This window comes from Physella acuta, unplaced genomic scaffold (genome assembly GCF_028476545.2).
Source record: "Physella acuta isolate Inbredline_101_S28 unplaced genomic scaffold, ASM2847654v3 ptg000561l, whole genome shotgun sequence".
Lineage (NCBI taxonomy): Eukaryota > Metazoa > Mollusca > Gastropoda > Physidae > Physella > Physella acuta.
The window spans coordinates 33,124-50,000 of NW_026732080.1; the positions used below are offsets into that span (position 1 = coordinate 33,124).

At 47.8% G+C, this 16,877-nt stretch overlaps 1 protein-coding gene across 2 annotated transcripts in view; it reads right to left on the bottom strand.

Annotated features, from left to right (window-relative positions):
- Positions 1–1,023: 1,023 nt before the first annotated feature.
- Positions 1,024–16,877, bottom strand: part of LOC131946434 (uncharacterized) — a 133,244-nt gene continuing 117,390 nt past the window's right edge. For both annotated transcript variants that reach the window (XM_059307196.1, XM_059307195.1), the window contains exons 5-13: positions 16,586–16,640; positions 11,048–11,188; positions 8,699–8,859; positions 7,288–7,389; positions 6,948–7,093; positions 3,641–3,809; positions 3,226–3,338; positions 1,885–1,969; positions 1,024–1,603 (exon numbers count right to left, since the gene is read on the bottom strand). In XM_059307196.1, the coding sequence (XP_059163179.1) occupies positions 1,550–1,603; positions 1,885–1,969; positions 3,226–3,338; positions 3,641–3,809; positions 6,948–7,093; positions 7,288–7,389; positions 8,699–8,859; positions 11,048–11,188; positions 16,586–16,640 (1,026 nt within the window). In that variant the 3' untranslated portion in view covers positions 1,024–1,549. The remainder of the gene's footprint in view (positions 1,604–1,884; positions 1,970–3,225; positions 3,339–3,640; positions 3,810–6,947; positions 7,094–7,287; positions 7,390–8,698; positions 8,860–11,047; positions 11,189–16,585; positions 16,641–16,877) is intronic.

Genomic DNA, 16,877 nt, shown 5'->3' on the forward strand with positions numbered 1-16,877 from the left:
GACGCTATGTTCACTCTGAGTTGATTCCCCCCCCCCCCCCCCCCAACCCACCCCGAACTGATCTGTTAAGTACTTTTGGGAAAACGCGTAATGAGGTACCAAAGTACCATGCCACCAGAATCATAGTTTTTGAAACAGGTAAAACTGTAAATATTTTTTTTTTGCAATTACCAGTAAAGAGGTGTGTGATCAATACAATGATCTAACCCATACACTATCATTTTGTAAAAAATGATCTTTAAAGAACACAAAAACAGTAGCTAATAAAAATATGGATGATCTGAACTGCAGGACCAATATTTTAGTTGTAAGTAGGCTATCATTCAGAATGTTACACCTATGTGATTGTTCTATCAATTTGAAAAGCCTGATTGTATACCAACTCAGATTAAAAGAAAACGTTCATTATGCTGTAATATTTTAGCATTTACGATGACAATATATTTAATTCTGATTGTAGACAACATATTGTTGTAAAAACGAATTAAGTTAAGCTTCTATACTACATACTAAAGTAATTATTGATCTGTTTTGACATTAACAATTAAATCTTAAGAAATATACATATTTATATTAAGAGAGAGTGATTATTTCCCCTAGTTTGCTTGTCTTAATATTCTAGGAATCAATGTCAAATTTTTTTTTACAAGGATAACAAAACATATTGTGTTGCGTTAATTGTATTGTGAGTATATTATGTTTTTTTGTTTAGTGATAAATTGTTTTGTCGGCCTACATTGTGTTTTCTTATTTCTTCAGAGTACTACTTTCAATTTATTTTACATTATAGCAAAGCAATTACATATAGCTAGTATATATATATAAATATATATAAAATGCTGGAAAAAATTTGCCCCCCACCACAAGACGATCCTGACTACGCCACTGAGAATGCCTGGAAGAAAACTTTACACCAGATCACAGTATTAACATCTGCACACCAGACAGACACTCATGACAGGATTAACTTGTTTAACTTTTGTAGGACAGACTTTACTGGTAACAAAACAATCAAGACATTAGTAAGATAGAATTGACTTTATTTGAAAGCAACAATCCAACATTTTAATCTCATTCAGTTGGTCATGAAACAAACAAACAAACTTCAGACAAAATTGTAACGCTAAATCTGGCCACTCTCATTTCATTGTTGAATTATTTCCCTTTAATTGGGCTCTTATTTACAATTGTTTTTAAGTACAAAATAGAAATAATGTGTAAAAAGAAAATTGCACAAGAAAATAAAATAGAACATGAGGCCATAACAATTAAAATCTGATAGGAAACAAAACTTGTTCAAAGGGACAGGAGATAACATTCCAGTTTTTTAAACCACCTGGTAAATAAACGACTCTACCAACTTAAAATGGGACAGTAGAACAGAAACAAGTTTCTTAAAACACAACTTTTGTAGATACATTCTGCTTCTAATGGGAAGATTGAGGATGAAACCAAAGACATTTTGAGCCTAAAAACATTTGTGTAGGCAACTAAACAGGTCCCAGCAACAACGTGATGATGACATGAGATGACTACAACACTGGGCGCGTCAAAGATCCTGATCTGCCACACTCTGTCTCAGATACTCCTGGTACAAAGTTTGCTGCAAGAGAAACACACTAGAGTTAGCTGCAAGAGAAACACACTAGAGTTAGCTGCAAGAGAAACACACTAGAGTTAGCTGCGAGAATAGAGTTAACAGCACGGTTTAACACTGAATCACATTATCCAAATGGTAGGGGTGACACCACAGTGAAAACGTTGAGTGGCCAAAAGTAAAATGCGTTGTTAAATTTGGTTGAGTAAGTTACTGCACCAGGTGACCCTCGGGCAACCTAGTGGCGCCACTGAACCTAAGCTACCAACATCTGACCACTGGCTAACCTTCTTTGTCTTGACGGTCCCCTGCACGTATTCACTGATCTCATTCAGTTTTTTCTTCTGTTTCCTGTTCAGTGTTTGGACCGTTCTGGAACAATTACAACAACAAATGTCAACATATTTGGCTGAGAGAGCCAACATTCTAAAAGATAAATATTCATATTTTTTTTAATACTAGCCGTCCCGGCCAGGCCCTGCTCTGGCTTCTGTGAAAAACCTTTCTGTTAAAGACCATACCTATGTGTTTAGTAATCATCATAAACCCGGCATTGCTCACCCAAACCACGACCAACCAAAACCAAAACAACAAAACGCAAACATAAAGCTAACACAATTACAAATACAAACGAAAATAAAAACCTAGCAACAAACCCAACCACAACCACAAACACCAATACAAACACAAAGAAAAAACAAACGAAAACAAAAACCTAACAACAAATCCAACCACAAACACCAATACCAACACAAAAAAACAACGAAAAAGCAAACAAAAACAAACCAAATCCAAACGCAAAACCAACCAAAAACACAAATACAAACCCAAACAAAAAAAACACAAACAAAAACGAAAAAAGAAAGAACAAAAACGAACCAAATCAAAACGCAACCACTAACGCAAACCCACCTAAACACAAAGAAAACACTAACGCGAACATAAACGCCCGGGGCAGAATCGCCTGTTTTAGCTTAATAAACGACTATAGTACCCCAACTTATTCATAGTTTTTGCACTCACTTAAACGAACACGCCTGTTTCAATTTAATGAACAATTATAATACTCCAAGCTTATCCGTAAAATACCTACAACATTTGCACTTGATCAATCCCCGCTAATTATGTAATTATTTTTTTCCCAACACCAAAACAAAGTAATTAAAAAGTAAATGCTTTTCAACTAATGCAATGGTTTTATAAAGGGAAGTAATTGTGTTTTGCCTAATTTATCAAAGGGAAGTAAGCGCTATAGGACTAAATAAAGACATAATTAGAATTTTTGTAAAAGATGATATTTTTTAAAAACTTGTGTTTAATGAACATGCCGACAATTATTACTATAATTTGAAAAATGAAAATTATTTCCCAAAACTTTTAATAGTAATTTTTTAACTCATAAATTTAGACCAACGCGCACGATAATTTTCTAACACTTAAATCCATCGATAACCAGCGACAAACAAACATATGCGTTACAGAATTGAGCTTTATATATTAGATTAGAAATTCTTAACATTAAAATGCCACTAGATAATACAACCTGACTAAAACCTAACAAAACCCACCAAACAAAATGCTACGAAAGCTGAATCCCTCCCCCCCCCACCCCCCCAAACTTGACCTACCTGGAGGAAAACTTGGCCACCAACAACATGACCAGTGCCAGCCCTAGGATGACAAAAATGACGTACTGCATATAGTCACGAGGGACTGTACGCCAGAAACCACTCACTGAACCCTGAAAATAAGGGAAGGTTCTAGATTGGTTGATTGGTGGAGGCATGAATTCTATCAGGCAACACAGATCTTTCTAACAGATAATTCTTCAGTCCGTAAACAAACTCAGATTCACACATAAACTACATTTTATCACACAATTATTTCACTAACTAAAATTACACTAAGTAGCAACAAATATTCTTGTATGAAAAACACTACACAGGTACAATAGCAATAAATATTCTTGTATGAATAACATTACACAGGTACAGGTGCAATATATTTAAATGTACAGCTACCACAAGTACAACTACCACTGACCAGGTACAAGTCAAGTGTGATCATCAGGTTGTCCCCCAACAAAGCTGCCAGTACAGAGTGGGAGGTGTGGATCAAGAACGTAACCAATAGCAACAGAGGCAACAACATTCCCACTAGGCCATAGAAGAACCCACGAATGCGAGCGCGGAAGTTACGGGAGCGACGAAGGCTGAAAATTCAAAACAATCATGTACAGCTCATTCTACAAAAGTTCAAATGTTTTGTTTTAATCTTTCAACACTTTACACCCACTGTGGGTCACACTGACCTGTTCACCAATTAAGTGGGTCACACTGACCTGTCCACCCCATTAAGTTGGTCACAGTGACCTGTCCACCCCATTAAGTTGGTGTCACTGACCTGTCCACCCCATTAAGTGGGTCACACTGACCTGTCCACCAATTAAGTGGGTCACACTGACCTGTCCACCCCATTAAGTTGGTGTCACAGTGACCTGTCCACCCCATTAAGTTGGTGTCACTGACCTGTCCACCCCATTAAGTTCACTAACCTGTCCACCCCATTAAGTTGGTGTCACTGACCTGTCCACCCCATTAAGTTGGTGTCACTGACCTGTCCACCCCATTAAGTTGGTGTCACTGACCTGTCCACCCCATTAAGTTCACTAACCTGTCCACCCCATTAAGTTGGTGTCACTGACCTGTCCACCCCATTAAGTGGGTCACACTGACCTGTCCACCCCATTAAGTTGGTGTCACTGACCTGTCCACCCCATTAAGTTGGTGTCACTGACCTGTCCACCCCATTAAGTTGGTGTCACTGACCTGACCCCCCCATTAAGTGGGTCACACTGACCTGTCCACCCCATTAAGTGGGTCACACTGACCTGTCCACCCAATTAAGTGTCACTGACCTGTCCACCCCATTAAGTTGGTGACACTGACCTGTCCGCTCCATTAAGTTGGTGTCACTGACCTGTCCACCCCATTAAGTTGGTGTCACTGACCTGTCCACCCCATTAAGTTGGTGTCACTGACCTGTCCACCCCATTAAGTTGGTGTCACTGACCTGTCCACCCCATTAAGTGGGTCACACTGACCTGTCCACCCAATTAAGTGTCACTGACCTGTCCACCCCATTAAGTTGGTGACACTGACCTGTCCACCCCATTAAGTTGGTGTCACTGACTTGTCCACCCCATTAAGTTGGTGTCACTGACCTGTCCACCCCATTAAGTTGGTGTCACTGACTTGTCCACTCCATTAAGTTGGTGTCACTGACCTGTCCACCCCATTAAGTTGGTGTCACTGACCTGTCCACCCCATTAAGTTGGTGCCACTGACCTGTCCACCCCATTAAGTTGGTGTCACTGACTTGTCCACTCCATTAAGTTGGTGTCACTGACCTGTCCACCCAATTAAGTTGGTGTCACTGACCTGTCCACCCCATTAAGTTGGTGTCACTGACCTGTCCACTCCATTAAGTTGGTGTCACTGACCTGTCCAGCCCATTAAGTTGGTGTCACTGACCTGTCCACCCCATTAAGTTGGTGTCACTGACCTGTCCACTCCATTAAGTTGGTGTCACTGACCTGTCCACCCCATTAAGTTGGTGTTACTGACCTGTCCACCCAATTAAGTGACACTGACCTGTCCACCCCATTAAGTGGGTCACACTGACCTGTCCACCCCATTAAGTGGGTCACACTGACCTGTCCACCCCATTAAGTTTGTGTCACTGACCTGTCCACCCCATTAAGTTGGTGACACTGACCTGTCCACCCCATTAAGTTGGTGTCACTGACCTGTCCACCCCATTAAGTTCACTAACCTGTCCAGCCCATTAAGTTGGTGTCACTGACCTGTCCACCCCATTAAGTGGGTGTCACTGACCTGTCCACCCCATTAAGTTCACTAACCTGTCCAGCCCATTAAGTTGGTGTCACTGACCTGTCCACCCCATTAAGTTGGTGTCACTGACCTGTCCACCCCATTAAGTTGGTGTCACTGACCTGTCCACCCCATTAAGTTGGTGACACTGACTTGTCCACTCCATTAAGTTGGTGTCACTGACCTGTCCACCCCATTAAGTTCACTAACCTGTCCAGCCCATTAAGTTGGTGTCACTGACCTGTCCACCCCATTAAGTTGGTGTCACTGACTTGTCCACTCCATTAAGTTGGTGTCACTGACCTGTCCACCCCATTAAGTTGGTGTCACTGACCTGTCCAGCCCATTAAGTTGGTGTCACTGACGTGTCCACCCCATTGAGTTGGTGTCACTGACCTGTCCACCCCATTAAGTTGGTGTCACTGACCTGTCCACCCAATTAAGTTGGTGTCACTAACCTGTCCACCCCATTAAGTTGGTGTCACTAACCTGTCCACCCCATTAAGTTGGTGTCACTGACCTGTCCACCCCATTAAGTTGGTGTCACTGACCTGTCCACCCCATTAAGTTGGTGTCACTGACCTGTCCACCCCATTAAGTGGGTCACACTGACCTGTCCACCCCATTAAGTGGGTCACACTGACCTGTCCACCCCATTAAGTTTGTGTCACTGACCTGTCCACCCCATTAAGTGGGTCACACTGACCTGTCCACCCCATTAAGTGGGTCACACTGACCTGTCCACCCCATTAAGTGGGTCACACTGACCTGTCCACCCCATTAAGTTGGTGTCACACTGACCTGTCCACCCCATTAAGTTGGTGTCACTGACCTGTCCACCCCATTAAGTTGGTGTCACTGACCTGTCCACCCCATTAAGTGGGTCACACTGACCTGTCCACCCCATTATGTCACACTGACCTGTCCACCCCATTAAGTTGGTGTCACACTGACCTGTCCACCCCATTAAGTTGGTGTCACTGACCTGTCCACCCCATTAAGTTCACTAACCTGTCCACCCCATTAAGTTGGTGTCACTGACCTGTCCACCCCATTAAGTGGGTCACACTGACCTGTCCACCCCATTATGTCACACTGACCTGTCCACCCCATTAAGTTGGTGTCACACTGACCTGTCCACCCCATTAAGTCACACTGACCTGTCCACCCAATTAAGTGTCACTGACCTGTCCACCCAATTAAGTGTCACTGACCTGTCCACCCCATTAAGTTGGTGTCACTGACCTGTCCACCCCATTAAGTTCACTAACCTGTCCACCCCATTAAGTTGGTGTCACTGACCTGTCCACCCCATTAAGTTGGTGTCACTGACCTGTCCACCCCATTAAGTTAGTGACACTGACCTGTCCACCCCATTAAGTGGGTCACACTGACCTGTCCACCCCATTAAGTTGGTGTCGCTGACCTGTCCACCCCATTAAGTGGGTCACACTGACCTGTCTTCCCTGAGCTTGTCCCCCACCATGAGTGTGATCTGGTCGCAGTCACGCTCCAGTGAGTTGAGTGTGTTCTGAATGGTCTGGTTGATGGTCTTCTCTATCTCCTTACACACCTCCTCGATCTGGTTGACACAGCGACTGCCCTGTTGGATCACAGGTAGACAACTGGTTTCACACCCGTCCTACAAGTGGCCCATACTACAACCCATCCAACATCAGCAGGCCCCTATAAACCCCAAATTTTTTACCCAACACTAACACCTGACCCCCACCCCCAACGACTGCCCCCTTCCCTACCCCTATGACCCCCCTCCCCCGCCAGGTACCACGGACTCACCTTCTGGTTCATGGCAGGGACGTAAATGGTTGGCATGTCAAAACCTGTGCGGTTTAAACCTGGTCTCTTGCACAACTCCTGCACAATCTGCATCATGACGCGCTGGGGGAGATAATCAGTGGGGACACAATCAAGGGGAGGTAACAGGGGACACAATCAATGGGGAGGTAACAGGGGACACAATCAGTGGGGACACAATCAAGGGGAGGTAACAGGGGACACAATCAGTGGGGACACAATCAGGGGGAGGTAACAGGGGACACAATCAAGGGGAGGTAACAGGGGACACAATCAGGGGGAGGTAACAGGACACAATCAGGGGGAGGTAACAGGGGACACAATCAAGGGGAGGTCAGCTAACAGGGGACACGATCAATGGGGACACAATCAAGGGGAGGTAACAGGGGACACAATCAAGGGGAGGTCTGCTAACACCATCAAACTAACAGATGCTTACACTAAAGAGGTTTTACGCTGAAATAACCACTTTAAATATATCAATTCAGTTCAGTGAAGTATTTTTCTAAAGTATTATCCTGAAAATATCCCTGAAAACTAAGAAGTAAACGTGTAGAAGTTGGGATATTTTTGGATGAGAGAAAATATTTAAGTGGGCTAGTAAAGTGTAGGTCAGCGTGACACAGGGGCAAGGTGACACCAGGTATTCTAGAAGGAGGATACTGGGAGGAATTCAGTCAAGGGGAGATCAGCATAAGAGCACATCAGGTGAGTGAAAGATTTGAGCAGGGAGACAAATGGTGTGAGCACAACTCAACTGACAGATTTCACAGGGAGAGATACTGGAAGTGTCAGATGTTTCAAAGTTTACATCTCTCAAAGTGTACACCTCACCCCCACAACAGCCACAGTGTGGTCTAAAGCTTGCAGTGACCCCTCCCTGCCCCCACATACTCAGTCACTCCAAAGTTAAGTGACTTCAATGTAGTCACTGACCCCCACGTTGTACCGACCCCCATGTACCAACTGACCCCAAGTTCTAACTGGTAACCTAATTAAACTCTTCATTCATTAACCTCTGTGCTTATGAGGTCACTGACCCAAAACAAAGCCATAATCATATAACATAATGAATATTGATGAGGGTATGAATATTTATACCAGAGAATATTCATATCATGTGAACAAAGTTTGAAATCAAATGACTTTGATGGACCCCCCCCCCCTCTCCCCCAGAGTTGCTACTTTATTCAGACCCCACCACACACAGGCTGTGTTAGTTTGAGAGAAACACCCACACACCTTGTCCTTTGTGGATGGACAGTTTTCTTACACAAGAGTTGACTTATAATGTGTTAATGTGTGTTTGACTCATCTGAGTTGTGCATTCATTACTGTCACCCCCCCCCCCCCCACAAATGACCCCCACCCCCCCAATGACCTGTGCACTGACCTGCCTATCACTCTCATGTCCAGCCTCGTCAGCCTTGCTGAGGTAGAACTTCATGCGGTCAGCGTGTTTCTCATTGAGGGTCTCCACCAGGTTCAGGGTGCGTTTACACAGCGCTTGACCAATGGGGTCAAAGAAGACAAACACCAGGTCAGCGGTGTCTCCTGGTGGGGGAAACATGGGTCAAACCTCAGGGTGTGTGGGAGGGGTTCAGTATATGGTGTGTGGGAGGGGGTTCAGTATGTGGTGTTTGGGAAGGGGTTCAGTATATGGTGTGTGGGAGGGGGTTCAGTATATGGTGTGTGGGAGGGCGTTCAGTATATGGTGTGTGGGAGGGGTTCAGTATGTGGTGTGTGGGAGGGGGTTCAGTATGTGGTGTGTGGGAGGGGTTCAGTATATGGTGTGTGGGAGGGGTTCAGTATGTGTGTGGGAGGGGTTCAGTATGTGGTGTGTGGGAGGGGGTTCAGTATGTGGTGTGTGGGAGGGGTTCAGTATATGGTGTGTGGGAGGGGGTTCAGTATGTGTGTGGGAGGGGTTCAGTATGTGTGTGGGAGGGGTTCAGTATGTGGTGTGTGGGAGGGGTTCAGTATATGGTGTGTGGGAGGGGGTTCAGTATATGGTGTGTGGGAGGGGGTTCAGTATATGGTGTGTGGGAGGGGGTTCAGTATGTGGTGTTTGGGAAGGGGTTCAGTATATGGTGTGTGGGAGGGGGTTCAGTATATGGTGTGTGGGAGGGCGTTCAGTATATGGTGTGTGGGAGGGGTTCAGTATGTGGTGTGTGGGAGGGGGTTCAGTATGTGGTGTGTGGGAGGGGTTCAGTATATGGTGTGTGGGAGGGGGTTCAGTATGTGGTGTGTGGGAGGGGTTCAGTATGTGGTGTGTTGGAGGGGGTTCAGTATGTGGTGTGTGGGAGGGGGTTCAGTATTTGGTGTGTGGGACAGGTGGTGAAGTATGTGGTGTGTGGGAGGGGGTTCAGTATGTGGTGTGTGGGAGGGGTTCAGTATATGGTGTGTGGGAGGGGGTTCAGTATGTGTGTGGGAGGGGTTCAGTATGTGGTGTGTGGGAGGGGTTCAGTATGTGTGTGGGAGGGGGTTCAGTATGTGTGTGGGAGGGGGTTCAGTATGTGGTGTGTGGGAGGGGGTTCAGTATGTGTGTGGGAGGGGTTCAGTATGTGGTGTGTGTGAGGTGGTTCAGTATGTGGTGTGTGGGAGGGGGTTCAGTGTGTGTGTGGGAGGGGGTTCAGTATGTGGTGTGTGGGAGGGGTTAAGTATGTGTGTGGGAGGGGGTTCAGTATATGGTGTGTGGGAGGGGGTTCAGTATGTGGTGTGTGGGAGGGGTTCAGTATGTGGTGTGTGGGAGGGGTTCAGTATATGGTGTGTGGGAGGGGGTTCAGTATATGGTGTGTGGGAGGGGGTTCAGTATATGGTGTGTGGGAGGGGGTTCAGTATGTGGTGTTTGGGAAGGGGTTCAGTATATGGTGTGTGGGAGGGGGTTCAGTATATGGTGTGTGGGAGGGCGTTCAGTATATGGTGTGTGGGAGGGGTTCAGTATGTGGTGTGTGGGAGGGGGTTCAGTATGTGGTGTGTGGGAGGGGTTCAGTATATGGTGTGTGGGAGGGGGTTCAGTATGTGGTGTGTGGGAGGGGTTCAGTATGTGGTGTGTTGGAGGGGGTTCAGTATGTGGTGTGTGGGAGGGGGTTCAGTATTTGGTGTGTGGGACAGGTGGTGAAGTATGTGGTGTGTGGGAGGGGGTTCAGTATGTGGTGTGTGGGAGGGGTTCAGTATATGGTGTGTGGGAGGGGGTTCAGTATGTGTGTGGGAGGGGTTCAGTATGTGGTGTGTGGGAGGGGTTCAGTATGTGTGTGGGAGGGGGTTCAGTATGTGTGTGGGAGGGGGTTCAGTATGTGGTGTGTGGGAGGGGGTTCAGTATGTGTGTGGGAGGGGTTCAGTATGTGGTGTGTGTGAGGTGGTTCAGTATGTGGTGTGTGGGAGGGGGTTCAGTGTGTGTGTGGGAGGGGGTTCAGTATGTGGTGTGTGGGAGGGGTTAAGTATGTGTGTGGGAGGGGGTTCAGTATGTGGTGTGTGGGAGGGGTTCAGTATGTGTGTGGGAGGGGTTCAGTATGTGGTGTGCGGGAGGGATTCAGTATATGTGTGGGAGGGGTTCAGTATATGGTGTGTGGGACAGGTGGTGAAGTATATGGTGTAAGGGAGGGGGTTCAGTAAAGGGTGTGTGGAATTTCAGTAGGTCTATGTGGTGTGTGAGTGTTTAGAGCCACTCTGCTCCACCTACCCAGCCAGGTGATGGCCTAGTGTGTGTGTGTGTGTGTGTTTAGAGCCACTCTACTCCACCTACCCAGCCAAGTGATAGCTCTGTTGACATCAAACGGATACTTCATGTCCCCATCCACCAGACCTGGGGTGTCCACAAAGGTGACCAGACTGAACTTCTTCTGTTTGGACGTGCTGATCTCTGTGCTCAGGTAATCCACCACACCTGCAATACACACAGTCATCGTACAGGTGAGTCATACACACACTACAGGTAGGTTATTTAATCATTAGAGAAAAAGTTTTTTAAAGAAATTAATTCAATGATGCCACAGCAGGTGCAGGCTTGCAGGTTTGTGCCTGTACCTGCAGGCAGGTGTGTCAGGTGACATCCAGCTACAGTCAGGTGCAGGTGACATCCAGCTACAGTCAGGTGCAGGTGACATCCAGCTACAGTCAGGTGCAGGTGACATCCAGCTACAGTCAGGTGCAGGTGACATCCAGCTACAGTCAGGTGCAGGTGACATCCAGCTACAGCCCTTCATTTGGCAGCTCCCAGCAGGTGGGGAGGATAGCTGACCAAAGGAGGAGCTCAAGCGGGTTGTTGGACTCTCACATGGTTGGCTGGTTGTTTGGTGGGTTGGTTGGTTGGTGGGTTGGTTGGTTGTTGGGTTGGTTGGTTGGTGAGTTGGTTGTTGGGTTGGTTGGTGGGTTGGTTGGTGGGTTGGTTGGTTGGTGGGTTGGTTGTTGGGTTGGTTGGTTGGTGGGTTGGTGGGTTGGTTGGCTGTTTGGTTGGTTGGTTGGTAGGTTGGTTGGTTGGCTGGCTGGCTGTTTGGTTGGCTGGCTGTTTGGTTGCTTCTAGACATTGGTACAGTGGTCAAATGGTTGGTTTCCTTGTTGGTTGCCTTGGTACATCTAGCACTGGACACTGGTCAAATGGTTGGTACTAGACTTATCTCCCAGCCACTTTGGTACATTCCTGTGGTGTTCAAATATCAAGTGCTGCTGGCGTCCAGTGTGAATGGTGATGGCGTGTGGACAGCTCTTCATCAGGCAGCTTGAGAGCTGAGACAAGTCTACCAGGTGAAGAGCCGCCACACACCACACGGTAGAGCCGCCACACACCACACGGTAGAGCCGCCACACACCACACGGAAGCCGCCATACACCACCACGAACAGTCGCGACAACTGTGAAATTACTATGTTCTAAAATAATTTATGCAGTAGCCTCCCTTGCACCACAAAAACAATCTTGAGTTAAAAACGCAATAAGTTTTTACATTAACGATTTATTTTATAACAAATACAACGCCACACCAACCCGCGACCCACACCAACACGCGACCCACACCAACCCGCCACCCACACCAACCCGCCACCCACACCAACCTGTTTAAAGTCCTAAGTTCCAGACGTAAAAATTTATCAGCGACTTTCTTTTATTTATCCAGCAAACACGGAGGGCCAAAATCTATTCCTGACGCGCAGATTCAGCCAAATAACATCCTCACAAAAAACCAAATCCTCGGGAGGGGGTGCCGTCGGGAGGGGGCGGGGGTGCCGCCGACAGGGTGGGGTGTCGGTGGGTCACGCGCCCTGCCATTTATTTACTTGCTCGTTTGATTTCTGGGCGCCATTTTCTCCCCCCAGATAGCAGGTCTGGGCGAGCAGACAACCCCGCCCCCCTCCCCGTGTCCAATCTTCTTAAGACTATCAGGTTGGAGGGGGGTGGGGGTGGGGGTGGAGGGAAGGGGAACATCAAGTCACGTGAAAAAAAAAATGTGACGCAATTGATGACGTACAGAAGATCAACCAACACCAGACAGACCAGCTACACATCATACAAACCAGCTACACACCAGAAATTGACAGACCAGCTACACACCAGACATTGACAGACCAGCTACACACCAGACAGACCAGCTACACACCAGACAGACCAGCTACACACCAGACAAACCAGCTACACACCAGACAGACCAGCTACACACCAGACATTGACAGACCAGCTACACACCAGACAGACCAGCTACACACCAGACAGACCAGCTACACACCAGACAGACCAGCTACACACCAGACAGACCAGCTACACACCAGACAAACCAGCTACACACCAGAAATTGACAGACCAGCTACACACCAGACATTGACAGACCAGCTACACACCAGACATTGACAGACCAGCTACACACCAGACATTGACAGACCAGCTACACACCAGACATTGACAGACCAGCTACACACCAGACAGACCAGCTACACACCAGACAGACCAGCTACACACCAGACATTGACAGACCAGCTACACACCAGACAGACCAGCTACACACCAGACAGACCAGCTACACACCAGACAGACCAGCTACACACCAGACAGACCAGCTACACACCAGACAGACCAGCTACACACCAGACAGACCAGCTACACACCAGACATTGACAGACCAGCTACACACCAGACAGACCAGCTACACACCAGACAGACCAGCTACACACCAGACAGACCAGCTACACACCAGACAGACCAGCTACACACCAGACAGACCAGCTACACACCAGACAGACCAGCTACACACCAGACAGACCAGCTACACACCAGACAGACCAGCTACACACCAGACAGACCAGCTACACACCAGACAGACCAGCTACACACCAGACAGACCAGCTACACACCAGACAGACCAGCTACACACCAGACAGACCAGCTACACACCAGACAGACCAGCTACACACCAGACAGACCAGCTACACACCAGACAGACCAGCTACACACCAGACAGACCAGCTACACACCAGACAGACCAGCTACACACCAGACAGACCAGCTACACACCAGACAGACCAGCTACACACCAGACAGACCAGCTACACACCAGACAGACCAGCTACACACCAGACAGACCAGCTACACACCAGACAGACCAGCTACACACCAGACAGACCAGCTACACACCAGACAGACCAGCTACACACCAGACATTGACAGACCAGCTACACACCAGACATTGACAGACCAGCTACACACCAGACAGACCAGCTACACACCAGACAGACCAGCTACACACCAGACAAACCAGCTACACACCAGAAATTGACAGACCAGCTACACACCAGACATTGACAGACCAGCTACACACCAGACATTGACAGACCAGCTACACACCAGACATTGACAGACCAGCTACACACCAGACATTGACAGACCAGCTACACACCAGACAGACCAGCTACACACCAGACATTGACAGACCAGCTACACACCAGACAGACCAGCTACACACCAGACAGACCAGCTACACACCAGACAGACCAGCTACACACCAGACAGACCAGCTACACACCAGACAGACCAGCTACACACCAGACAGACCAGCTACACACCAGACAGACCAGCTACACACCAGACAGACCAGCTACACACCAGACAGACCAGCTACACACCAGACATTGACAGACCAGCTACACACCAGACAGACCAGCTACACACCAGACAGACCAGCTACACACCAGACAGACCAGCTACACACCAGACATTGACAGACCAGCTACACACCAGACAGACCAGCTACACACCAGACAGACCAGCTACACACCAGACAGACCAGCTACACACCAGACAGACCAGCTACACACCAGACAGACCAGCTACACACCAGACAGACCAGCTACACACCAGACAGACCAGCTACACACCAGACAGACCAGCTACACACCAGACAGACCAGCTACACACCAGACAGACCAGCTACACACCAGACAGACCAGCTACACACCAGACAGACCAGCTACACACCAGACAGACCAGCTACACACCAGACATTGACAGACCAGCTACACACCAGACATTGACAGACCAGCTACACACCAGACAGACCAGCTACACACCAGACAGACCAGCTACACACCAGACAGACCAGCTACACACCAGACAGACCAGCTACACACCAGACAGACCAGCTACACACCAGACAGACCAGCTACACACCAGACATTGACAGACCAGCTACACACCAGACATTGACAGACCAGCTACACACCAGACAGACCAGCTACACACCAGACAGACCAGCTACACACCAGACAGACCAGCTACACACCAGACAGACCAGCTACACACCAGACAGACCAGCTACACACCAGACAGACCAGCTACACACCAGACATTGACAGACCAGCTACACACCAGACAGACCAGCTACACACCAGACAGACCAGCTACACACCAGACAGACCAGCTACACACCAGACAGACCAGCTACACACCAGACAGACCAGCTACACACCAGACAGACCAGCTACACACCAGACAGACCAGCTACACACCAGACAGACCAGCTACACACCAGACATTGACAGACCAGCTACACACCAGACATTGACAGACCAGCTACACACCAGACAGACCAGCTACACACCAGACATTGACAGACCAGCTACACACCAGACATTGACAGACCAGCTACACACCAGACAGACCAGCTACACACCAGACAGACCAGCTACACACCAGACAGACCAGCTACACACCAGACAGACCAGCTACACACCAGACAGACCAGCTACACACCAGACAGACCAGCTACACACCAGACAGACCAGCTACACACCAGACAGACCAGCTACACACCAGACAGACCAGCTACACACCAGACAGACCAGCTACACACCAGACATTGACCGTGCGGACGTCCATATGAGCATAACGCACCGGATGGTCGCCTCCATACGATCACGTGCCAGGAGCTTCCACCATTCCATGGGCAGGATCGATATCAGCCGCCGCCGTGTAACGATACCCCGAGTATCGATTCGCACACTCACTCGCAGCAAGATGGACGCCGCCGGCTTAACCACGTGGCATTATGGGAAAATGCCGGCTGTCATTTTCCGGCATCACGGGTGCCATCAGAGCGATGTGTGCTGGTCACGTGTTGGAACTAGTTTTAAAATAACTTCCTGTCCCCAACAGCATACAGTGACCAATGGCAGCATACAGTGACCAATGGCAGCATACAGTGACCAATGGCAGCATACAGTGACCAATGGCAGCATACAGTGACCAATGGCAGCACACAGTGACCATTGGCACCTTAAAAAAAAAGAAAGCTGCATCTAGATATTTAGCGGTTCCGGCCAGGCGTTGCTCAGGCTGCAGAAAACAAAAGCTGATATCCACATTTATCCTCGCCATTAACGCCAAGTGTAAACGGTGTGTACCGAGTGGAGGCTAGTTCTGGAAAATTCCTCCCAGAAAAGGAAACTGAGCGTTTGATTATTAATGCCAGCTCCGGGAGATATTTCACGCGGTTCCTACCCCCCCTCCCCCTCCAGTTTCCCGTCCGACAGACGAGCTAAACCTACCCCCCCCCCCCCCCCCCCCAGCGTGTTGGGCCATGAGTTGTCTCGCCTGTCGCGATTATCGATTATCTGAATGAAAAATTGCATCACACAGTGGGGAGGGTTGGAGAATACACATTTTAAACGGGGCTTTTAGCCTTACAGTCACATTTTGTCGTTGGTTGGACTATCCAACCCCTGACAACCCGACCATACAAACCTTCAGTACCCCCCCCCCCCCAACATGACCACCCAACCAGTACCTGAGCACTACCTACCTTCAATTTGACGTAACGGTTCCAGGTATGGGTACAGGTGTAAGGTGGCATTGCCCTGAAACACGACAAGACATTTAGAGGGGGCGATGTGCTACAGCATGGTGGTAATTATATGATGTTGCATCATGGTGGTAATTATATGAACTTATATCATGGTGGTAATTATATGAACTTATATCATGGTGGTAATTATTATTGATGTTGTATCATGGTGGTAATTATATGAACTTATATCATGATGGTAATTATATGAACTTATATCATGGTGGTAATTATATGAACTTATATCATG